Consider the following 25,215-nt stretch of genomic DNA (forward strand, 5'->3'; position numbering starts at 1 on the left):
CGGCAGCCGCTCCCGGCAGCGAAGAGGGCGAAGCGACACCTCCGCCCCGTCAAAGTTGAGACGCGCCCGCCCGCCCGGCGAACCGGGGGGGCGGTCGCCCCTCCCTCTCCCCCCGCCAGCTCTCGCGGACTCTGCCCAGTGCCGGGATCGCTGCTCGCTCGCTCGCTCTGCAGGGGCCGCGCTCCGCCGCCAGCAGCCAGGAGCGGCTCTTCCGCGGACCCCGTTGCTCGGCGCTCGCCTCGCCCCTTCCTCCTCCTCCCCGCCCCTTCTCCCCCCTCCCCCCCGCTGCCAGCCGGAGCGGAGCCCGGGCGGCTCATTGCGGAGTGAAGCTGCAGCCGCGATGGCCACTACCGTGACCTGCACCCGCTTCACCGACGAGTATCAGCTTTACGAGGAAATTGGCAAGTAAGGAGCCGAGGCCGCGGGGTCCGCCCGGGGAAGTCGGGGTCCCCTTTCCAAGCTCGACGCAAAGCCACCCCGGGACCGGGCAGGCGGAGGGCCGGGGGAAGGAAAGGCGAGCCCTGGACGCTGCAGCCGAGGAGGGGCGCCTGCAGCCTGCCCGCAGAGCGACCGTCCAGGCCCCGCGCGGCCCGACCGAAGAGGCGGGGGGGGATCCTGCCCCGGCGCTGCGCAGCCATGACGCACGTTGCAGAGCTGCGGCCGGCGGACCCGCGCAGCCCCCCGCCGCTCCCTTCGCAAGAGCCGCGCCGCCTCCTGCGGCTTCTCCTGCGCCCTCCGTCGGAGCTGGCGCCGGGGAGAGCGCCGGAGCCGCAGCTCCCTTGCTGCAGTGGCGGCCGTCTTGCCCCCGCGTGGCTCCCAGGCGGGCAGAGCGAGCACGTGGCGGCGCCGGGGCTGGAGGGGGATGCCCGATCCGCCAGGGGGGCTGCGAGGCTCTGCGCTCCGGCCCCTCGGCCAAGCGTTGCCGAGGGCGGCGGTTGCTGCTGCTGCCGCTGCTTGTTGCGCGCCGGAGCGGGGGCGGGGGCCATACCGTGGAAGCCCAGCTGCTCCCGGTTGCTGGGCTCCCTCGGCGAAGCGGGGCCGGTTGCCACTGCCTGGCAATGGGGGGGGCAGAGGGGAACTGCCCCGGGGGGCGAGGAGGTAAAGCGCCTCGGAGGGAGGGGGCAAGGGAGGAGGAGGAGGAGGAAGGGGTTAATCGCTTGCCTTTGGAGCCAGCCTGGCAGGGCAGGGGAGGGGCTGGGCTCGGGGAGCGCCCGGGAGCTGGGCGTATTGCGTAACGTTGGGGAGGGGTCGGGGAGTCCGCCGCTCGCCCATTGGTGGGGCCGCCTTTGCTGCCTTCCGGAGGGACCGGGGAAGCCGCCCGCCGGGCGAGCCCCCCTCCCATGGTGACGGAGAGAGATCTGCGGGCTTTCTCCGCAACGGGTTGGGAGACCCCCCTTCCCCGCCCTAACTTCAAGCTCTGCAGTTTGGGTATAACTGCTCATTAACGGCCGGCGCTCTGCACCTGCTCAGGGGCACTTCGGGCCGGGCTAGAGCCGCCTGGCTCCGGAAAGCTGAAATGACCCCAGCCAGGATCCTGTCCCGATCTCTGCCTGGCTCGCTCGGGGGGGTCCGGCGTTCATCGCCCAGGCGCTGGGAGCGGTTTCCCCCAACACGTGGCCGAGGACAGTCCGACCCCTTTAATTGGGGCAGCCGGGCCCCAAAGCAGCTGCTCTGCTTCCTGCTTCCCACACTTGCTCCTTCTTGTGGTTCCTCTGCAGCTGGTGATCACAGCCGCCCTGCATGTTGAGCCGGGGGAGAGTGGCGGGTAACCATCACTTTCCCCTTTCTGCGGGTCTCCTCTTGCACTCCTCTCGCCTCTATATTAAGGGCAGCCAAGGGTAGAAGTCCCGTTTGTGGCTCTCTTTCCAAGACAACTTCTCATGATCCAAGATATGTAGAAGAGAAGAATTCCCTCTCTGTTCCTTTGCACTAAATAGACATTTTGAAATTCCCAGAGCCATAAGCAAGATCTTACTAGAGCTTTGTGGAAAAAGATCTGCATCACCTCCTATCCAGCCTATTGGGTAGATTTGGGCTTTAAAGCTAGGAGAGAAAAGTTGCTTTCAGGTTTCCCCCTTCACATTAGCCATCCATTTAGACACCACCCCCAGTCATTCTTTTCCCTTTTGATTGCTGCCTCCACTTTTCCTTCCCCCAGAAATGTAAATTCTCCTGGGGTGGCAAAGTCAGGTTTGTGGCTACCTAAGGCATAAAGCAAATTTCAGAGATTCCAGGGGTGGTTTGGGATGGTTGACCTCTTTGCTATGGTGAATGAGTGTGTGTGTGTGTGTTAGTGTGTCTGTGTATATGTATATTATATAATATACTGTGACAGTCTTAAAAAACAGCTGCTGATATAAAAGCCATGGAAACAGACTAAGCAGTGCTTTTTTGCTGTGAATAATGGCATGGGAAAAGCAGAACAGCGGCATCTCAACTTGATATATTGTTAATTGTTTATTTAGCTTTTCAAGGGATATCAGAAGCTGTGAAGTTGTCCCCCCCCCAACTTGTTTGTTTGGCTTCCCCATTAAGACCTTTAAAGGGGGAGAAATAAAAAATATGATTTAGCATATGTAACATGCTTCTCTCTTATCCGTTTCTCCCCTTCCCCATTCAGATTCTGATAGAATTCAGATGGCTGTTGTGTCAGTGTGGAAGGCCAGCAGTAATGTTTCTTGGCTTAGGTAGTGTTGCAAATCATGGGTTGTGGTCATAAATAACAACTTTTTAAAAGCTGACAGGCTGTTTTTCCAAGCTCAGCCTCTGTCCGGCACGCATGCTTTTCAGCAAAATGAAAGAGGAAGAATTACGACTCTGGATGCAACCCAAATCTGTCTTTTCGTATCTCCTTTATAATGCAGCTTCTCTGCTCTTTTTCCTTCTGATGCTTCTCTGCATCCGTCAGGGTTGTTGTACCTGATCTAATAGAATTATAGAATCAAATCTAAAGCAGAAGAGAGAAAACGGGTTAAAAAAACCCTTGAGATAAGATGCACTTCCCCAAATAAGATCTTTGCCCACTGGGAATTTTTCCCTCCACCCAGAATTAATTTGTGGCTTTGTACAATAGGAAACCCCATAGAACTACTGTTACGTAGTGTATACCTGTGTTATTAAGAGGTGTAATGTTCTTCCTTTATACAGTTAGGTAATATACTGTTACGTACATGTTAAGAGCTAGTCCTTTCAGTATTAATTCTGTGTCAGGATTTCTGCACTGATAGCACAAGTGTTAGATTTATATCATGATTAAGCTCCCTGGTTTGGGTGGGAATTGCACTTGTGTGTGAGTTCCTTGATTGGAGAGGTATGATGTGGCAGGTAAAGCTAAACTTGAACTGGGGAATCCCAGGTTGAATTCCACCAACAGCCAATAGAAATTCATTGGGTGATTTTGAACCACTCTCTCTTTTTCAGCCTAACCTCCTTTTCAGGGTCATTTTAAGGATAAAAGAGAGATCCTCTTGTAAGCTGGGGGGAAAAGGGTGGGCTATAGATCTTTCCAAATAATTCAAAAAAGAATTGGGGAGAAAAAGTGGATGGAACCAAATGGAAAAACAACATATGATTAAATTAAAATTAGTGACAATTAACAGGACTGCTCCCCATACATTTAATTATTTTCTCTTTCCCCCTTCAAAATGATAATTCAGTGTGTTAACTCTTGAAGAGACCTCTGACTAAGGACTGTGTGCAGCCCTGAGTTGACATAAGTCTAACTGTGGCTCTACCGTTTCCATGATTGGTTTCATTTCAGGGTCCATGGGCTTATCTTCTGCTGGTCAGGATGCAAATGCTGCCCCACTAACCTTCCCCAGCTTCTAATAGCCAGCCAGAGCTATCCAGATTAGTGAGTTGCAGGTTAGTCAGTTAGAGCAAACTCTAAGAACAGATGTGAAACATCTTGGATCACTGGGTTCACCTTTTCCACCCTGTACCTTCTAAACGTCTTGGACTTCACCTTGCCTGTCATTGTCCCCAAAGTGCTTTTTCAAAAGGCAATTGGACTTTTTTGTTTTTTCCTTGAAGATATTTCGCTTCTCCTCTGTGAACTGAAGAAGCTTCTAGGATGAGAAGTGAAACATCTTCAAGGAAAAACCAGTTGCCTTTTGAAAAAGCATTTTTGGGACAATCATGACCTGGATGACTGAGAATCTCCATAGACACTTGCCTGTCAGTCTTAGCCAGGTTGGCTGAGGGAATGATGGGCTTTGGAGTCCAATTCTTCTGAAGAATCTCAAGAAGATTGGATCAGGAGATACATTGACGTAGTGGTAGACTAGAGCCCCTTTTATGAAAAATTTAGCACAATATCCTCATGTTAGAACATGGCAGCTTTTCTCCTTTGTCCTAAAATCAACCTTATTCTCCTTGATTATTTTACTATAACTGTCTTGGTTTCTTAGCTAGGTTTTTTTTTTTCTTTTTGAGTGATGGTAGTCTGCAATTCTGGTCAGTCAGCGATTACCAAATGCAACAGCTCAGGTGGATTTCTCCAGAAGCCTTTCACTCCCAAAGGTGATCCTTTTTTTTAACCCAGCAGAAAGTAGAGTTTGTTTGTAGCTTCTCAACAATGGACAATGATGCCTTTACGTAATGTTAGGACTTGGATTTAATGGGTTTATGAGATTCTCATATGCACCAGAGAAAGAGACCCTGTTATGTTGATACTGTTATGTTGATGTGATAAAATGAGATCTCTAATGATCATCTTATCCATCCATCCTCTGACTATTGCTGCTGGATGGGATTATCCTGTCTTCTCTAAATCAGGGGTCCCCAACCCCTGGTCTGTGGAACAGCACTGGGCCACGCAAAGAAGCGAAGCCCCATCTGCGGGATCCAGGGAGCACACGAAACCACACCCCCTCTGGTCCGCGGAAACCAGTCCCTGGTGCCCAAAGGTTGATTTAGATGGCTGTTTGTTCTTGAGCCCAGCTGGGATTTGAAATTTGACAGCAGGGCTGTTCTTGAGACATTTCGTTCCAGGAGGTGAAGATGTTGTTCTTGCTGTCACAATTCCTGGGGCTGATCCTGCCATAAAACAGAGTGAGGTAGTGGGCCCAGGAAGCAATTGTGGAGTACAGGAAGCTGATAATTTTCTTTGTGTTAGACTGTAGTACAGATTGTCCTCAAACTACAATCGTTCATTTAGCGAACATTTGAAGTTACAGCAGCACTGAAAAAAGAGACTTATGACTGTTCCTCTCACTTAGGATGGTTGCAGCATCTCCATAGTCGTGTGATCAAAATTTGGGCACCTGGCCACAGATATGTATTTATGAGGAAATGCAGCATCCTGGGCTCATGTAATCGCCGTTCGTGACCTTCCCAGCCAGCTTCCGACAAAGAAAGTCAATGGAGGTAGCTTAATGACTGCAGTGATTCATTTAATAACTTCAATCATTCACTTAATCATCATTCCAAAACATCAGGCCTTAACCAACACCTTGCTTAGCAACAGAAATTCTGGTCCCAATTGTGATCGCAAGCCAAGGACTACCTATATTGTGTTATCCCTCAATAAGTTGCTTCCCAACAGTGCAGTGAAAGACACGGTTCCTTAGACAGTGATGGCCTTTTCTCTTCTAGCTGTTCCATATGGAAAGCCATCTAAGTAAGCAAAAAGTTTTGCAGGCTTCGGTTTCCAATTATTGTGCTAGAGTCAGTACTTGGACCATGGGGCAACCTAAATTAAACCGTTTGGATGTCTGCTGAATCCAACAGAAGTAATGTATAAACTTCCATAACTCAATGATTATTGATAAAAGTTCTTCACAGGCTGCCAAACTTTAGCTGGATTTTCCTGTTGTCTCTGCCTGTGCCAGCTCTGTTCCCCATCAAATCTAAGCAGAGTTGGTACTTATGTAAGAGAGCCTCAGGAACCCCAGGGCTAAAACTGGTAAATTAGTTCCCGTATTTCTCAATCTCAGCAACTTTTAAAAAGTGTGGCTTTCAGCTCCCAAAATTCTGAGAGTTGAAGTCCACACATCTTAAAAGTTATTGACAATGAGAAACATTGAGTTAGTCCAAAAGATAGCAGAAGGCGGCTGTGACAAAGCCTTTCTATATGACTGTTAAAATCTACGTGGATTTATCCATGAAGTCACCAGGAGTTGAATTTTATTTGAGAGAGTCTTTACAGTCTTTCTTGGTAGCCACAGAGAAGAAAGCAAGAAATAGAATTTAGAATCTTGGTTGCTATAAATTTACTAGATGAAGAAGGATAGCTCAGAGAAATTGCTTTTATTGTTTTGTATGGTTTATATCACAGAGTTTATTAGCATTCCATACTATAACTGAAGAGTATCTTTTTTGGAAATGATAGGTTCCCTTTCCCTTATGCCATCATTTTTAAAAAGGCATGCTTACAAGTGAACATAATTTATTTATTTTATTTATTTATTATATTTCTATACCACCTTTCTCCCGTAGGACTCAAGGCGGTGTACAGTCAAGAAAAATATAGATACACAAACATCATAAAATTGCTAATTAAAATTATTACTTAGTTTGGTCAATTAAATAAAACCCAGAATTAGATAACATTTTAAAAATCATTCACATGTTCGTATGTTTAGCCCCGCCTGTTGGAACATCAGGGTCTTGAGGGCACGGCGGAAAGCACGGAGATCAGGGATATTCCGTATCTCCGGAGGCAGTTCATTCCAAAGGGTTGGAGCCCCCACAGAGAAGGCCCTCCCCCTGGGAGTCGCCAGTCAACATAATTTGACTGACGGTACCCTGAGTAGTCCCTCCCTGTGAGAACGAACTGGTCGGTGGGAGGCTATTGGTGGCAAAAGACGGTCTCGTAGGTACCCAGGTCCTAAGCCATGGAGTGCTTTAAAGGTGATAACTAACACCTTTAAATTGAATGCACCTCCAGATCAGTCAATCTAGAAAAGTGTATATTGCATATAATATATTGTAAAGATACTTGTGCTGGCCATTGCAATTTACTTTGCCACACATAAGGGTGGTGAGATAATGCATTCATTGTGTCCTTGAAGAATGTAGTTTGAAGATGGTTGGCTTATTTAACTCTGTCTATGCCATCATTATGCAAGCTAAAACCGGCTTATTTTCAAATATATGGAGAACATCTCCAACCCCCATATATAAACAAGATGGAATGCATTAGATTTGTCTCTCTTAAAAGACGAGGAATATATTAAAATACAGGCTGTCTGTAGCGTGAAGAATGAGACATGCCCACAGCGGGTAAGAGAACCTACAAGCTGTAAATGAGGGTCTACTAAAAAAAATTAAAATAATCAAAGAGTAATTATGACATACTTCTATGTAACCTGATTTCAATTTTTTTTATATTCCTCATGAATGATACTTTTTATTTTGTTTGCTGTTTAACTGAGTTGGGTGAGGCTCAACATTCCGTGAGAGGTCTCTCCCAACTTTGGAAGATACAGTTGAAAAGGCTTGTTTTATAAAGCCACTCACCTCATGCTCGGATAGTTTGAAGAATCAAAGTTGGAATTTGGAGCAGACTCACATGGATAGAGTCAGCTTTTTAGAAGTTTTAATCCTGGGTTAGCAAGAGCTCAGAGGGACAAGCTTTGGGTACTAGAACCTCAGTCAAGACTGGCAGATTTATTTCGGGTTGTTTCTAGGTTGTGTTTGGAGCTATTCCACACTATAGAGTTCACTTTAACAGTATATGTAAATTAGGGCAGTGAAGGCCAATAGTGTCATATCGAAGGGAGGTGATAAAACAGGACATGACAATAGTTGCTTTTGTTACTTTTCATTAATTGACATAGGATGTAAATAACGTTAAATGCAGAAGGAGGATGCAATTTTTGTTGAGTGCGCAATTGGTTGACAGCAACAGTATACAGGTAGCCCTCAACTTACAACAATTTGTTTAGTGACCCTTTTGAAGATTCAGCAATACTGAAAAAAGTGATTTATATCTGTTTCTCATACTTATGACATTGCAGCATCCTCATGGTCACATGAACAAAATTTGGATGCTTGGCAACTGACTCATATTTATGACGGTTGCAGTGTCCCGGTGATCCCCTTTGTGACCTTCTGACAAGTCAACGGGGAATCCTGATTCATTTAACAGCCATGTTACTAACTTAACAACTGCAGTGATTCACTTAACAACTGTGGCAAGAAAAGTGGGTAAATGGGGCAAAATTCACTTAACAAATGTCTTGCTTAGCAATGGAAATTTTGGGCTCAATCATGGTCGTAAGGACTACCTGTGTTCAGTTGCAATGTATTTCTGTTGCCTTGGGATTATTATTGGACTTGGTGCTTTCCATGATTGGGTGATGCAGGATAGTAACTTCAGAGATCTTATGGTGATCCCAGGAATTTCCCCATCCATTTAGTCTCAGTGGGATATGAAAATTGTCTTCTGTGTGAGTTGGATGCCTACCACGATCTCTTAAGCATTGTGACAAAAAAAGGAAGACTGACTTGTTGACAGTTTGGTTTCAATAATGTTTGTTGCCCAAGCCACAGTGACTTTACACATAACACGAAATCCTACAGTTTGTGTATCACAGTGTTTGGGTTCACAAATCTAAACCACACTATGTCTTAGCCACAATCAGTGTTTACCCTGGCAAAGTTTATTTTTACTTCATTATATAGTTTTGGTTGATCTCCCAGATGTTAGGTTTAGCTGATGTTGCCGTTGAAACACAGGAAGTGTGTTCACATAACACACATATCCATGCTTAACCTACTCGGAGTACATACTTAACTCAACTTGGGAGTTCTAATTGCACCCTGAACCATAAATTAGTAAAGTAAGAAACAACATGTTCCATTGAAACATGGTTGGCAGTTCGTGGTTGAACATTTCTTGGTCCACCATGTGTCTTGCTGTGAAGTACCATGTGTACTGGGGGCTGCCTTTGATGTGTAAAAGCCACATTATGCTACAGTATATTAAGAGAGCTCTTGCTTTAAAGCACGTGCCTCGGATTATATGTATAAATCTAATACAAAATATGTAGCTGTTGGTGGATGCTGTCAATCATCTTTTGCAGCCCGACAACATGGTAACCATCTGTGTGCTGTACATTCTGCCTGATTTATGTAGGGTGTCATTTCAGTCTTCTCTCTCTCCCTCCCTCCCTCCCTCCCTCCCTCCCTCCCTCCCTCCCTCTTCCCCCCTCCCCCCAATTCTTGGGCTGATCTAATTAACAAGGAAGTGTGAAAGCCTGAGAAAACAGGACAGATTGAGTCTATCTTGCAGAATGTGGTTTTTTTTCCCTGTTCTGGTAGAGGCGTGAGTGGAAAGCTTTGCTGGAATCTGTTTGCTTCAAGGGCCATTAAAATTAGTTCATGCTCGGATATAATGCACTGAAGAAACTTACTGACAACCTGATGAAGGGCCCAGGCAGCCAGCAGTCATGTATTTCTTGAGAAATAACTGTATTGAGAGTTGGTCAGAACTGAGCAAGAAATTGAAGGAAGGGAAGAAAAAGCCAAAAAGCCAAAATCAGAAGTTAATATGACGCGTGGACAGAGAATCTAGTATTTGAGACTGGAGAAACAAAAAGAAAAAAAAAGACGGGAGGGAGGAAAATGCTAGTTTCTATCTTAATGCATGGACAGATGGAAACTGACGCTAAAGGAAATAGCCTCTTTCACCCCCCCGTTCTTAACAATGAAGATAATTAACTATTAAAACCTTTAACAGTGTAATGCATTTAGAGGTTTTTTTTAAAGCAAATACTGAAATTAAAAATGCTCATTAGGAAATGAGGAAATGGATTTGAATAAAGATGCTTGGGATTGCTGTATTTACTTTTCAGAGAAACGGGGATTAACTGACTGGCCTGTATAGATCAGCGGTCACTAACTGGTGGTCTCTGGATCACTGGTGGTCCGCTAGAAAATTTTGGTGGTCCACAGAAAAATTATTTGCATTTTTTATATTGCACTAAATCAGGAGTCCTCAAACTACAGCCCCTGGGACAGATACAGTATGTGCAATGAACATTTGTGTTGCTGCGGAGAGTCTCCCTCTTTGGGGTCTTTTTGTGCGGGTTTGAGGGGGGCAGAAATTCTGACTTGGGATCTGCTTCAGTCTCCTGGTGTGGGGCTTTGGGCAAAGGCTGGAGGGAAGCGCCACTGGTGGCAAAGAGCCGGAGGGCCTTGTTCCAATGGGACTGCATCGTGGCCTGGAACTGGCTGATCATCTCAGCCCGTTGAGCCTCCAGGTGCCGGTACCTGGCCTTGCAGCCCTGCAGGTCTTCCCTCTGCGTGGAAAGTCTATGCTCATAGTGCTCAGTGAGGTACTTCTGCTGTGCCTCCTTCTTGGCCAGATCCAGTTTGAACTGAGCCAGCTGTTTTGCCAACTCTTTCTTGTGGTGGCTGCTTAGCTCCAACAACTGCTTCCTGTTGGGAGCCTAAGGAGCCCGGGCGGGCAGGGGAGGAGGGGCTGGGAGGGGAGGGGTGAGTAGAGGCTGGCAAGGCACCCCTTGATGTGAGTGACATTGAGTTGGCCATGCCCACTCAGTCACATGACCACCTAGCCACCTTCCCTACCCAGCCGGTCATTAGGCAGATCATATTAGTGATCCGTGGGATTTAAAATTATGAATTTGGTGGTCCCTGAGGTCTGAAAGGTTGGGGACCCTTGGTATAGATGACAGTCAAGTTCATCCTTTAAGGAGAGGCCATCACCTTGGTATATATCATTGACCAGTAGAGTTTCTGGCATTTCAGAATTCAGGGACAGAAGGTCCTCGACTTACAACAACAATTGAGCCCAAAATTTCTGTTGCTAAGCGAGATAATTCTGTTTCTTTGATCCATTTTACAACCTTTCTTGCCACCGTTGTTAAGTGAATCACTCCAATGGTTAAGTTAGTAACACGGTTAAGTGAATCTGACTCCCCCTTTGACTTTGCTTGTCAGAAGGTCGTAAAAAATGATCGCATGACCCCCGGAACACTGCAACCATCGTAAATATGAGTCACTTGCTAAGCATCTGAATTTTGATCACATGACGATGGGGGCTGCTGCAACACTCATAACTGTGAAAACTCATAAGTCACTTTTTTCAGTGCCGTTGTAACTTTGAATGGTCACTAAACGAACTGTAGTAAGTCAAGGACTACCTGTAATGCGAATTATCAGAAGAATCTAGAAAGCTCCTGCCAAAATAGAAAATAAGTAGGATTTGAACACATTCTAAGCTATGGGTTTGTAATTGGAGGAGCCACATATCATGGGCCATTAAGAGATGATGAATGTTCCCCTTTTAGTATGCTTTTAAGGGAGCCATCCTCTGGCTCTTCCCTTGGAATTTAGCCCACTTTGCATAGTGGTGCGTATCTGTGCTCCTTTCTGTGAACTCGTATGTTGCTTGGAGCACAGTTAATTGAAGATTTTGTTCTAAGAGAAATGGAGGCCTCTGTGGTATAGGATGCCTTTGATGAGCAGGACAATGGTGGTAACAGGGATGTCTCTGTCTATATGTGCACACCCATTTTAATGTCTCTGTATTTTATTAATGGTTTGGGATGTGCTTCCAAAGAATAAAGAGAATGGAGATACATTCCACAAATCACTCAAGTAAGAATAGCAACTGAAATGTGAGCTGTAGCAGTTTTGCCTGCTCTGGCAAGGTTGAATTTTATCATTACAGATAGTCCTCAACTTACGACCACAATTGAGTCCAAAATTTATGTTGTTAAGTGAGACATTTGTTAAGCAAGTTTTGCCCCATTTTACGACCTTTCTTGCCACAGTTGTTAAGTGAATCACTGCGGTTGATAAATTAGTAACCCGGTTGTTAAGTAAATCTGGCTTCTCCATTGACTTTGCTTGTCAAAAGATTGCAAAAGGCCTTGGGAAATAGCAACGGTCATAAGTATGAACCAGTTGCCAAGCATATGAATTTTGATCTCACGGTCATGGGGATGCTTCAGAGGTTGTATACTTTTTTTCAGTGCCATTGTAACTTTGAACAGTCACTAAATGAGTTGTTGTAAGTCAAGGACTACTTGTATTACCATAATGTTGTTTTTTATTTACTTCGAGAAAAAAAAAATCTCCTGCCTCCCCCTCCCTCCTCCTCTTAAAGTAATCCAATGCAAAATGTAAGTCTCTTCCTTGAAGGTCACTGTGGCTCAGTGTGGGTTGGTGGACGGGTGATTTCAACTTCCCAAGCTTGAGCTGAGACAGTGTGACAGTTCCAAAGTCATCAGCTTCTAAGGGAGAATTACAACCCAAATCATCATGCTCTTAGTTCAGCACCTTAATCGCAACGCCACACTGGCTAACTTTACTTATTAAAATAATACAGAATAGCTCATTGCAAACTCAGTGCCAAATAAAACAACCCTAAGGCCCTTAACCTGGCAGGGTGGGGTGTGCCTGTAGTTACAGACAATCATGTCACGTTTGTTAGTAGTCATCACTATGTCTAATGGTTAGGTCTACATAAACACACTTCCGTTTAATAGCAATAGTCTTAATATCTTTGGGAAATAGCGTAAAAAAAATTGTGAAGCTTGAGAGCCAGATGTTACCTCGCAGAATCTCTGAGTTAGTTTATGAGGTAAGTATTTGGGATTTGCCTGGTGTCCAGACAGAGACAACGCTATTCACTGCCCAAATTTGGGGGGGGGGAGATGTCAAAGAACATTATGGTTTAACTGAAAAGCTAAGCCAAGTTCCACATTGAAATCCTAATTTTCAGCCAGTGGTTTAACTGCTGCATTGCCCTTTTTTTGTAGTCACAATCTTCTTAACAGGCCATGGTGACCTAGCGGTTAAGATGCTGGGCTTGTCGACTGAAAGGTCAGCAGTTTGAGACCCAAGTACAGGTGGTCATTGACTTACAACAGTTTGTTCAGTGACTGTTCGAAGTTACAACCGCATTGAAAAAAGTGACATGACTATTTTTCACACTTACAACCATTGCAACATCCATTGTCACATGATCAAAATTCAGATACTTGGCAACTGGCTCATATTTATGATTGTTGCAATTTCCCGGGGTCATGTAATCAGATTTTGGGACCTTCTGACAAGCAAAGTCAATAAGAAAGCCAGGTTCACTTAACAACCATGTTACTGATGGTTGTTACTGCATTAACTGCAGTCATTCACTTAACTGTGGCTACAAAAGAGATTAAAATGGAACAAAACTCACTTAGCAATAGCATTTAGACTTATGTACCACTCCATAGTGCTTTACAGTCCTCTCCAAGCAGTTTACAGAGTCAGCATTTTGCCCCCAATAATCTGGGTCTTCATTTTACCCACCTCAAAAGGATAGAAGGCTGAGCAATCTTGAACCGGTGAAAATCGAACTCCTGGTAGTGAGTGGTGAGTTAGCCTGCAATATTGCATTCTAACCACTTCACTGCCATGGATCTTGATTTAACAACTGTCTCGCTTAGTATCAGTAATTTTGGATTCAACCGAGGTTATAAGTCGAGGACTACCTGTACCATGTGATGGGGTGAGCTCCCCTTCGTGCCTCAGCTCCTGCCATCGTTCCTGCCCCAGCTTCTGCCTACCTAGCAGTTTGATCACAAACAAATGCAAGTAAATAAATAGGTACTATTTTAACGTTAAGGTAACGGCATTCCAGTACCTTGGCATATGCTGGCCTTGTGACCACTGAAATGTTTTCAAACAATGCTGGCTCCCTCCCTCAGCTAGGAAACGGAGACGAGCAGTGCCCCCTAGAGTCAGACACAACAGGCTGAATTTAGGCAAGTTGCTTAAATAGATCAGTGAAAGATCCAGCAGCTGCATTCACACAACCTACACAATTTTGTGCATCAATTGCTGATGATTCCAGTTTGAGGCAACTCCAGACAATGAGTTAATTTAGGATCGCCCTTAAACGGGTGGCGAACGCAGTGTTCTATAGCTTATAAATGCTTGGATCCATGAGTCATTTATAAAGGAAGTCCAGATGTAAACGTTTCAGTGTTTTGAGTCTTCTGGCTCATGCTGACCTTGTACACTTCATTTGAAGCCACTGACCTCACTTTAGTCATCATTTCCTGAGAAAACAAGTTGCACCACATCATTTAACAGTGAGGGACATAGGCTAAATTAAATGACAAATAACAAGCATATACGCACCGTATATTTATAGAGCTTTCCGTAAATATGGAATACTCTCCTCCCCCTAGAAGTATGTGAAGGCCCCCACCTTGCTGCAGTTTCATAAACATGCAGCAGCTGTTTTATTCCAATATACTTCCACTCGCAGCTGTCTGACTATGGGCATCTACCTTGGGTTTTATTTTTGGTTTTGTTTCGTGGTTAGTTTTTGGTTTTATATTTATTGCTCTGTTTTTCTTTTTGCTTAGACTTATGATCTGCCCAGGATCCTTTGGGATTGGGGTGGGTTTGTAAGTATTGTTAATAAGCAAATAAAACTAAGGAGTAAAACCATCCTTCACAAAAGAAAGTGGCTTTCCCCCCCTCCCCACTTCTAAATAGGTTTAGGTTTAAGTTTATTAAATTTGTATACCGCCCTTCTCCCGAAGGACTCAGGGCAGTGAACAGCCAAAATTAAAATACATACAGTATAAACATTAAAATAAATTAAAACAGAATTAGATCAGTTTGGCTTCTCCAAATTTTAAAACCCCTTACCCATAAAATAGCCCATTAAAATTTTAAGCCAGCCCGGCTTGCTGAAATAAGAAGGTTTTCAACGCTCGGCGGAAAGTACAGAGGTCCGGGATCAGTCGTATTCCTGGGGGTAGCTTGTTCCAGAGGGCGGGTGCCCCTACAGAGAAGGCTCTCCCCCTGGGGGTCATCAGTCGACATTGCTTGACCGACGGCACCCTGAGGAGACCCTCTCTGTGGGAGCGGATTGGCCGGTGGGAGGTTATCGGTGGCAGAATATGGTCTCGTAAATACCCGGGCCCTAAGCCATGGAGCGCTTTAAAGATGAGAACCAATACCTTGAAGCGCACCCGGAAGACCACTGGGAGCCAGTGCAGCTCACGCAGGAGAGGTGTTACATGGGACCGCCATGTCGCCCCCATAATTACCCGCGCGGCTGCATTCTGGACCAGCTGGAGCCTCTAGGTGCTCCTCAAGGAGAGCCCCATGTAGAGAGCATTGCAGTAGTCCAGGCGAGAGGTGACAAGGGCGTGAGTGACCATGCATAAGGAGTCGTGATCCAGAAAGGGATGCAACTGGCGTATCAGGCAAACCTGATAAAAAGCCCCCCCTGGCCATGGCCATCATATGCTCTTCTAAAGACAGCCGTGCATCCAGGAGGATGCCCAAGTTACGAGCCCTCTCCGTGGGAGCCAATGACTCGCCCCCAATAGCCAGTGATGGCACCAGCTGGCTATATTGGGACGCCGGCAGCCACAGCCACTCGGTCTTGGAGAGGTTGAGTTGGAGCCTGTTCCTCCCCATCCAGACCCGCACGGCCTCCAGGCACCGGGACATCACTTCAAGGGCATCATTGGGGTGATCTGGGGTGGAGATATAGAGCTGGGTGTCATCAGCGTATTGATGGAACTCTACCCCAAATCCACGGATGATCTCACCCAGCGGCTTCACATAAATGTTGAACAGGAGACGCGAGAGGACTGACCCTTGCGGCACCCCACAAACAAGGTGCCTCGAGGTCAACCTCTGCCCCCCAGCCAACATGGACTGTGACTGGTCAGAGAGATAGGAGAACCACCGTAAGACGGTGCCTCTCATTCCCAAACCCTCCAGCCAGCGCAGCATGATACCATGGTCGATGGTATCAAAAGCCGCTGAGAGATCTAATAGGACCAGAACAGAGGAACATCCCCTGTCCCGAGCCCTCCAGAGATTATCAACCAACGCGACCAATGCCGTTTCCGTGCTGTACCCAGGCCTGAAGCCGGACTGGAACGGATCCAGATAGACAGTTTCATCCAGGTACTGTTGGAGCTGTCGCGCAACCACACTCTCAACAACCTTCGCCACAAAGCGAAGGTTGGAGACAGGACGGTAATTTGCCAAAACAGCCGGATCCAGAGAGGGCTTCTTGAGGAAGGGCTTCACCACCGCCTCTTTCAAGGCGGGAGGTAAGAAACCCTCACTCAAAGAAGCGTTTTGTCAGCACTAGAGTTAATGCAGGTTGAAGTGCTTCATTGACATCAAAACCTGACACGTTTATAATCCTCTGGAGCCAGGCTCGTGTAACCTCCCGGGTAGCCAGCACCAGCCAGGAGGTACACGGGTCCAATAAACATGTGGTTGCGTTGAACCTCCCTAGCAGCCTGTCCACGTCCTCAGGAGTCACAGAATCAAACTCCTCCCAGATAACATTCTCAAGACCCGCCTCGGACATCTCACCTGAACCCACCCAGTCAGAGTCCAGGCCGTCCCGAATTTGAGTGATTTTATCGTGCAGATAATGCGCAAAATCCTCAGCACGCCCTTGCAAGGAGTCTTCCCGCACTCCCAGGTGGAGAAGAGAGTGGGTCACCCTAAACAGGGCAGCTGGGCGATTATCTGCCAACGCGATAAGAGCAGAAAAGTAGTTACATTTTGCCGCTTTTATCGCCACTAAGTAGGTCTTGATATAAGACCTCACTAGTGCTTGGTCAGATTCAGAACGACTAGCCCTCCAACTACTCTCTAGGCGTCTTTTCCGGCACTTCATCTCCCTCAGCTCCTCGGAGAACCAAGGAGCTGGGCCGATTTGGCGCTGGGTCAGAGGCCGCAAAGGCACGACCCAATCTAAAGCACCAGCGGCTGCCCTATCCCAGGTGGCCACCAGGTCTTCCATTGAGTCGTGAGCCAGAGTCTCAGGGAATGGCCCAAGCTCCATTTGGAACCTATCAGGATCCATCAGGCGCCTGGGGCGGAACCACCTAGTCGGTTCTGCCTCCCTGCGGCGGGGTGTAGCTGTCAGGAAGTCAAGTCTAAGGAGAGAATGGTCTGACCATGACAAGAGTTCGATGACTATATCCCCTGAATCTAGACCATTCAACCACTGACCAGAGACAAAAACCAAGTCCAGAGTGTGTCCTCCTGTGTGAGTAGGGCCATGAATTAACTGGGTCAGGTCCATGGCTGTCATGGAAGCCATGAATTCTCAAGCCACCTCTGATGTTTCACCGATGGACGGCAGGTTGAAATCCCCCATGACCAAAAGTTGGGGGGGTATCAACCGCCACCCAGGCTATGACGTTGAGGAGCTTGGGCAGAGCCGTTGCCACGCAGCAGGGAGCCAGGTACGCAATCAGCAAGCCCACCTGCATCCCATGGGCCCACTTCACAAGGAGAGACTCACATCCGGCTATCTGGGGTACAGTGGCCCCCCTAGGATCGAGGCCTTCCTTTACAATAACTGCCACTCCCCCACCCCTACCCTGGGCCCTTGGCTGATGAAATGTGTGGAAACTTGGTGGGCACATCTCAACGAGGGGGACCCCCTTCCTGGCCCAACCAGGTCTCTGTAATACCCGCTAGGTCCACTCCCCCCTCCTGAATCAGCTCACAGATGATGGGGGCTTTGTTGACCACGGACCTGGCATTGCACAGCATCAGCCTAAGACCGGGGCTCTGAAACTCTGGACAACCCAGGGAACGAGTTGAGCATTGGGGGCCGGAGCATGTCACCGCTTGGAGACAGCGGGCACGTGCCCCCACAACACGATGTGGCCCCCTGCTCCCACCATATCTGCCCCTCCCACCGACAGTCCTGATGGAATCGCCCTCCTCCATACCAACACTAACCCCCTCCACTCCCCGCTCCACACCTCCCCTAACATGACCCTGTGCCGGGCCTGGCCCCCCCAACAAATCACCCTCCCTCTCCTTCGCCAAACAACCCTCCCCCCAAAAAAACCCTTAAAAGATTAGCTAGTGACAATTTTAAAAAACCCCTCAGCCCCCTCTTCACTGCATGCCACCTCTTGGGGTTCCAAAACCCGTCATCGAGGTATGCCCTCGACAGAGTGGAGGGCCAATCCTGTGAGGGGGGAGTCTCACAGAACAAGAAGCTCAGCTGCCGAATACATCTTGCCACAAGAGGATAAAGTGACCATGTCCCAAGGGTCCAGATGGAAAATAAAAGGTCCAGGGGAGAACAAATAAGATGGGAGCATCCAAAGTCCAAGGTCCAAGACCATTGTCCCCTCACAACAGTGGGCAAAGTCTCTTGCCAAGTCGACACAGTTCAAGGGGGATACAATCCAACCACCCTCTCACAGTGATTGGTCTGATGGTCAGTCCCCTCTACTGGTGAGATGGAAGTAGTGAACCAATGCAAAATATCAAACACAGCCCGAGGGGCTCAAAGCCAAACCACCCTCTCACGGTGGTTGGTCTGATGGTCAGTACCCTCTGCTGGTGAGATGGAAGAATTACACCGGCTCACATGGCATCCTAACGTATTTGACAATCCCCCCAAACGGCTAGGAGGAACGCTCAGATGGAAATAAGCCAAGTCTCGGTGTCGGTAAGTCAGTAAAAGCGGCAGCCAGTCCGAGATAGACGTAGTATGAAGGGGAAACGATGGAAAATAATGGGGGGAGATGTTCTCCAACCCCCAGCCCCCAAAATCCAAGCGGGGGCCTCCCAAAGTCTGCGAGGAACTGACCCATCAACTGGACAGCCCTCCTGCAGATCCCAGCCAATCCTAGACAGTAGATGTTTGTCTGCCATGTTGATCCCATCGACCACATCAGAAATAAACAATAGGGGGCTGTATAAAAAAGAGAGAGCGGCTCCTGTAGTGCTTTGAATGTTGATTCTGCTGTCAACTTAATGCCCTGCCTTAGCTCTCTCTATCCCAGCTTTGATGTTGCAAGAATAATGCAGTAGACAGGGTTGTTATAAGGATTACAGTTAGATTGTGCATTGGACAAAATGCTGTACAGTAAACACTCCAAAATGCTATGTAAGGGTTATTGTTGTTAAAGAAATATCTGGCTGAATTACAATTCCTAGCAACTCAGCTAGCTTGACCAATCACAAGAGAAGTCAGAAGACATAGCTCAGCAACATCTCAGGTTGCATCGCTGAACAGCATCTCAGGATGCTACAGGTCTCCCACCAGCTGCTCTTCCGGTTGCCAGCTCGCGCATGCACACCAGCCACCTGGTCCTCTGGTTTCTGGTGTGCAAAGACCAACTGACTGGTGCACATGTACACCAGAAACCGGAAAACCAGGTGGCTGGTGTGCATGAGTGTGCCAGAAACCAGAAGAGCAGCCGTCCGGCACGCGCATGCACACCAGGTGGCTGTTCTTCTGGTTTTTGGCATGCGGGAGCGAACTGAAGAAGTGTCTTGGATGAGAAGCGAAAAGACTTCAAAAAAAACCCAAGTCCATTTGCCTCTTGAAAAAGCACCTTTGGGACAACCATGACCTGGATGACTGAGAATCTCCATAGACAGATTGCAGAAAATGGCTAAAGTTAGTTGATTTCAGGCTGTTCATTCCTTGTTACAAAAAAAATTGTGCATGTTTTAAATTATCTTCTTTTATCTGAAAAAGAGGGTTTGTGTGAATAGAAATACATTCCAAACGCAAAAGTTACTTTTCAAGGTAATGTCTTAGTCTAGAACAGGGATGTCCAACCTTGGCAACTTTAAGACTTGTGGACTTCGACTCCCAGAATTCCCCAGCCAGCCATTCTGGGAGTTGAAGTCTGCAAGTCTTAAATTGCCAAGGTTGGACACCTCTGATCTAGCATGTCAAGAAATAGCACCCAGGAAACACAAAACGCCAGGAGACTGGTAGTCCTTTTCCAATTAACAGATTTTATTAAAAGCCAATGCCTTTTGTTGAAACGTGTTAGTCGGAAAAGGTGCTTCTGGGATTAGGATTTTTTTACCACCATACACTAACATTCCCTCTTAGGAGGGAAAAAATCATAGAAAAAAAAACAGACTTTACTCTCAGATGAGAGATCTATCCATGATGGGATAGATACAATTACTTGTTTTCAATAGTAATCGTGAGCAGTAGTATTCAAGTAAGAGTTTTGCAGTATTTTAAATGTACTACAATACAGCTGAAAGTTTCGATAGACTAGAATTGCCTTCAGATTCTTTGCTGTTTTTATCATTGCAACAAAGCTGTTCCTGGAAAGTATTCAGACCATCCATTAGTTTCTTCAGAGTACTCTGAATATGAGTGGGATGTTTGGCAGAATACATTAGTCTTATAAAAATTAACTTTGGAGTTTAATATTCAGCAGTAATTCAGATTTGACAGGTTGTGTTTGATGGGCTTGACTTCGGATTTTGTATTAATCCAGTTATTGTGATTTGTAAAGAAGGCATGATAGTTGAGCACACTGTGTGAATCAAACTGTGATAACTAGAATGCAGGGCTGGGACTGCTCCAAAGGAGTTTGCTGATATGCTTCAAATACAACTGCTTGGTAAAGCATAACCAGCCTGCAGAACAGGGAAACATTTTGTACTTAAATAGCAATAGCAGTTAGATTTATATACCACTTCACAGTGCTTTACAGCCTCTCTAAGTGGTTTCCAGAGCCAGCCTATTGCCCCCAACAATCTGGGTCCTCATTTTACTGACCTTGGAAGGATGGAGGGCTGAATCAATCTTGAACTGGTGAGACTTGAACTGCTAGCAGCAGGTAGTCAGCAGAAGTAGCCTGCAGTACTGTAATTCTAACCACTGCGCCACCATGGCTCTTACTTAACTCTTAACTGGAAAGCATCCTAGCCAAATCATGGTAGGTTACGAACATTGATATTTGTTTACAATGGAATACAGATGTTCTGGATGGTCTTCTGGACAGTTCTGTGTAACATGACAAATTTTGATAATACAGATAATACAGAATTAAGTGCATTCGTTCTGGCGGTGTGTAGTAAGGGGAGCTGAGCAGTGGGTCCATTCTCCCAAGTGGATGCTGTAGTCTGCACAGGGAGTCCTTGACTTGCAACTGTTCCTTTCACTACCATTCAAAGTTACAGTGTCACTGATAAAAGAGAGAGATGATTGGTTCTCACTTACAACCATTGTCATACCCCTATAGTCACATGATCAAGATTTTAGTGCCTGACAATCGTCATGTATTTATGACAATTGCAGCATCCTAGTGTCCTGTGATCGCTCTTTGTGTCCTTCCCCGCTGGTTGCTGAAGAGCAAAGTCAATGGTAGAAACTGGCTTTGCTTAACAACTACATGATTCATTTAACAACAGTGATTTGCTTGACCAAAACGTCATAAAATCGTTCATGGCTCACAACAATCACCTAGCTTAGCAACAGAAATTTTAGTCCCAATTGTGGAGCTAGGTTGAGGAATACCTGTGCTTCAATTATTAATTTGGACCAAGTTGCAAAAACTAAGTTGTTGAGGAGGGTTGTGGAATTTTCCTATATGGTTTCTGGATTTGGTTCCCTCCGAGTACCAAATCTGCCCAGATTGATAGGTGTCACTAGTTTTTAACACCTCAGGTCCAATTCCCTAGATGTGATTAGTCCGAGAATGCCAAAATGGCTGGATGATTGGAAGTGCAGAGAGTGGGATTCTGTTCCTTGGGAGGCAATCCATACATTTTTCACTTGTGGTTCCTTATTGAGTGAAAAGATTGCCATGAAGCTGGCAGTATTCATCTGCTGATTTCAGAAGGATGTGCTGACCCTGAAAATGGTCATCTTGTACTGTTGACTAGATTGAAGCATAGGCTCAGGAAAGCAAAATTATGGGAAACATTTTTTTTCTTTCCTTGTTTTTCTGCTTTGTCAAAAATAATGGAAACCGGGGAAGGAAATAAAAGAGGATCCGTTACATGAAGTATTTTCTTCATACCCTTTCTCTAAAAATCTAAATTTCCTTTGCCTCTGCCTCTGCCTGAGAAAGCCAGGAAAATAGGTATGTATAAATGAAGAAGACAGATACGTATTTTTCCCCAAGCTGAATAAAAATATAACTGCATTTTGTATCAGAAGTTGGTTACATCTTACTGTACAGGTAGTCTTTGACTTACGACCACAATTGAGCCCAAAGTTACTGTTGCTAAGCAAGACAGTTAAGTGAATTTTGCCCCATTTTATGACCTTTCTTGCCACAGTTGTTAAGTGAATACACTGCAGTTAAGTTAGTAACATGGTTGTTAAGTGAATCTGGCTTCCCCATTGACTTTGCTTGCCAGGACATTACAGGACATTACAACTGTCATAAATACTGTATCAGTCAGTTGCCAAGCTTCTGAATTTTGACCATGGGGATGCTGTAATGGTCGGAAGTGTGAAAAATGGTCAAAGCTCATTTTTTTCTGTTCTGTTGTAACTTTGGTCACTAAATGAACTGTTGTAGGTCGAGGACTACCTGTATACAATTGCTTAACTATTATTGTTTACATTTGGGCGGGGGTGGGGGGTGGGGGGCGGAAATGAAAGCAAGGCCTTTTTTTTTTCACCTGGAAATATGATGTCACAGGCAGAAATGAATCAGATTGGAATATCATCAAACCTTTTAAAAAATTGAGATAAAATAGCAGATCCCATAGCTTCCAAAACAAGCTCAGGCTAGAGAATATTGAGAAGTTTGTAAATAAAAACAACATGTTTGGCTCTTTCATTAGCCTTGCATGGTCTTCCCCCAATAAAGTGTCCTGCCGAACGCTTGCTGGGAATTTTGGAACTTTGGGTAGCAGCCAAAGAAGAAAACCAGCTTAGCGCTTCTGCTTTCCAGTTTTTTTGCAACTATTTGATTTCACAGTTATCCTTGCAAAGCATTTTGCAGTCGGGTGCTAAGCTGAGGGATGGTCGTGGCATGTAGTTCCCTGGGTGAACTTCTGGGGGTATGTGTGTCATTTTGTTGCTTGGTCTTCATTTTAAAAGAGGCCCTCCGGAGCAAAGAAGCTTCTCAAATAGTTTACATCATTTTGCTATAATTATCTAAAACGTTAAGGCAAGCCCATAGATCAAAAGGCTGAATGTAAAGGGACTAAACTCTGGAAATACATTAATGAAGAACAGGCCTGACAATCCCAAAGACGCTTTTTCAAGAAGCAACTGGCCCATCTTTGTGTTTCCTTGAAGACTTTTCACTTCTCATCCAAGAAGCTGCTTCAGTTCTGATTCTTCAGTTCTTCAAGTCAGAACTGAAGAAGCTTCTTGGATGAGAAGAAATTCCAGTTGCCTCTTGAAAAAGCACTTTTGGGACAACTTTGACCTGGATGACTGAGAATCTCCATAGACAATAGGCAATGACAATTTGAAATCAGTTCTTTCCCAAGTCAAGATCCCTGGCTGTATCCTTTGTCTTGCAGATCAGGTAGGGATCCCAATGGTTTATTCACTCCTGTCCTCCAGCTAATTTGGGAGCTCTTTTTACATGATCCCCAGCCATCCTACATTTGCATTTTTCTACCACACAGCTTTTCTTTTATGACCTGGCAGGAATCCTTAAAAGCTTCCTGTTCTGCATGATGGCAAATCACCAATTGTACCTTTTGCAGCCTACGTAACCTCAATGGAGGCACTTTGATGGATGGGGCTCAAGAATTCACTCCCCTGCCATTTGCCGGCCAGCCAGGGATGTCTGGTGGACTTGGGCCAAGACTGGCGTTAAAAGGTTTGGCTGTGTCCTTCCTGTATGGTTTGAGGGCTGCATGTTGCCACCTGCTGAAGGATATGTTTTGTCTCGGGATAGGACATTGTGGCTAACCTGGACGGCATCTGAATCTTTTCAATATGAGATTTTGTAGTATATATTTTTTCCAGGGGAGTGCTTGTGTCTCTTTTTATTTTGTTCTCCTGAGGCATCATTCTGGCATTGATGGGCTTTTACTGGCAGTTCTGTAGTATTCGCCTTTACGATGTCTTCTGGCAAAGCAGAGGTTTCTGGATGCTAAAACTACAGTTCCTAGATTGCAAATAAGTTTTGGAAGTCCAACAGACTTTGTCCTTCTCCTCCTCCTCCTCCTCCACATTTAACCCATGTTCCATATTGCCCTCCTCCTCTGTTTATTTTCTCTGCAGTGGCTTTGTCCCTTGATCTCACCCTGGAATCATCATCTCCTATTATCAATCCAAGATATACTGATGGTTTCCATGGTAACAGCTGCCGATGTCAAACAAGGCCCATGAATTCGCCCATCCATCTATGTAGAAAAAGTCTCTCCAGGGAAGCCGATGGTACTTTGCCCTCCGTAATTTTCTGTAGTGGCCACGAAGAACCTCAAAGGGATGTGGGTATGGGTGAGAGGGGAGGGACGTATATTCTTCCCTTCCCCAGCTGTCTCTCAGTCCATCATAAAATGATTGTGAGTTAAGAAAGTCATTTGTTGTGATTTTTCGGGCACAATCTACAGCAGAATATGTTGACTCTTTTCCCAATCTGCATCTTTTTGGAAGGACTTTTAAGATCATGTAGTCTGATCTCTGTCTGACATTTGATAGCCCAATTTAACCAGGAATTTGTCATATGTCTATGTAAGCAGGTTATGGAAGCCATGGTAACAGTAACCACAAGGTATTTACTAAATCATAGTTAACTAGCTTTGTTCAAGCGCACTAAGACACAACCCGATAAACCCAGGGCTTCTTAACCTATGATTTGTGAACCCCTGATGTCATCATAGGGACCATAAAGGCTGGAAGAAATATTTTAAATCTTGATTTGGTAATCCATGGCCATGGTCTGAAGCCATAAAATATATTTAAGGGGGGTCTGTGGTGAAAAAAAAAGTTGAAAACCACTGGCTTAGTCCAAAGTGTGGACTCCAGGCATGATGTGTTCCTGATTTGCTGGCTAATAATTCCCATAACTCTTTGCTCTCACAACCTAAAGAAAAGGTCTTAGAGAGTCCAGCTTTGGTTGGGAATAGGCTCTACTAACAAGGAGAAGTTAAACTTACAGGCAGTGAGAAAAAAACCCCCAATTACTCTCATTCAGCCTTTCTCAACCCTTTTTTACACTAGAGGAGCCCCTGAAATAAAGTTTAGATCTCAGGGAACCCCTGGTAAAAATTAAAATATTTACAGGTCAGGTACAGTGAGCTTGAAAAAAAACCCCACAATCTGTTTTGAGCCTTACAGTTGGTCCTCACACTTATAACTGCTGTAGCATCTCCATGGTCACATCATCAAAATTAGGGTGCTTGGCACCTGGCATATATTTACAATGTTTGCAGTATCTCTTGAGTTATATGATTGCCATTTGTGACTTCCCCAACCAGCTTCTGACAAGAAAAGTCAATGGGGAAAGCCAGATTCACTTAACTATGATTCACTTAACAACTGCAGTGATTTGC

General features: G+C 45.7%; 1 protein-coding gene across 11 annotated transcripts in view; it reads left to right on the forward strand.

Moving 5' to 3' along the window:
• The first annotated feature begins 304 nt into the window (after positions 1–304).
• Positions 305–25,215, forward strand: part of CAMK2B (calcium/calmodulin dependent protein kinase II beta) — a 214,818-nt gene continuing 189,907 nt past the window's right edge. For all 11 annotated transcript variants that reach the window (XM_070952294.1, XM_070952302.1, XM_070952297.1 and 8 more), the window contains exon 1: positions 305–405. In XM_070952294.1, coding sequence (XP_070808395.1) covers positions 341–405 — 65 coding nt within the window. In that variant the 5' untranslated portion in view covers positions 305–340. The remainder of the gene's footprint in view (positions 406–25,215) is intronic.

This window comes from Pituophis catenifer, unplaced genomic scaffold, assembly GCF_029215685.1.
Source record: "Pituophis catenifer annectens isolate HBS135680 unplaced genomic scaffold, rPitCat1.0.hap2 SCAF_12, whole genome shotgun sequence".
NCBI lineage: Eukaryota > Metazoa > Chordata > Lepidosauria > Squamata > Colubridae > Pituophis > Pituophis catenifer.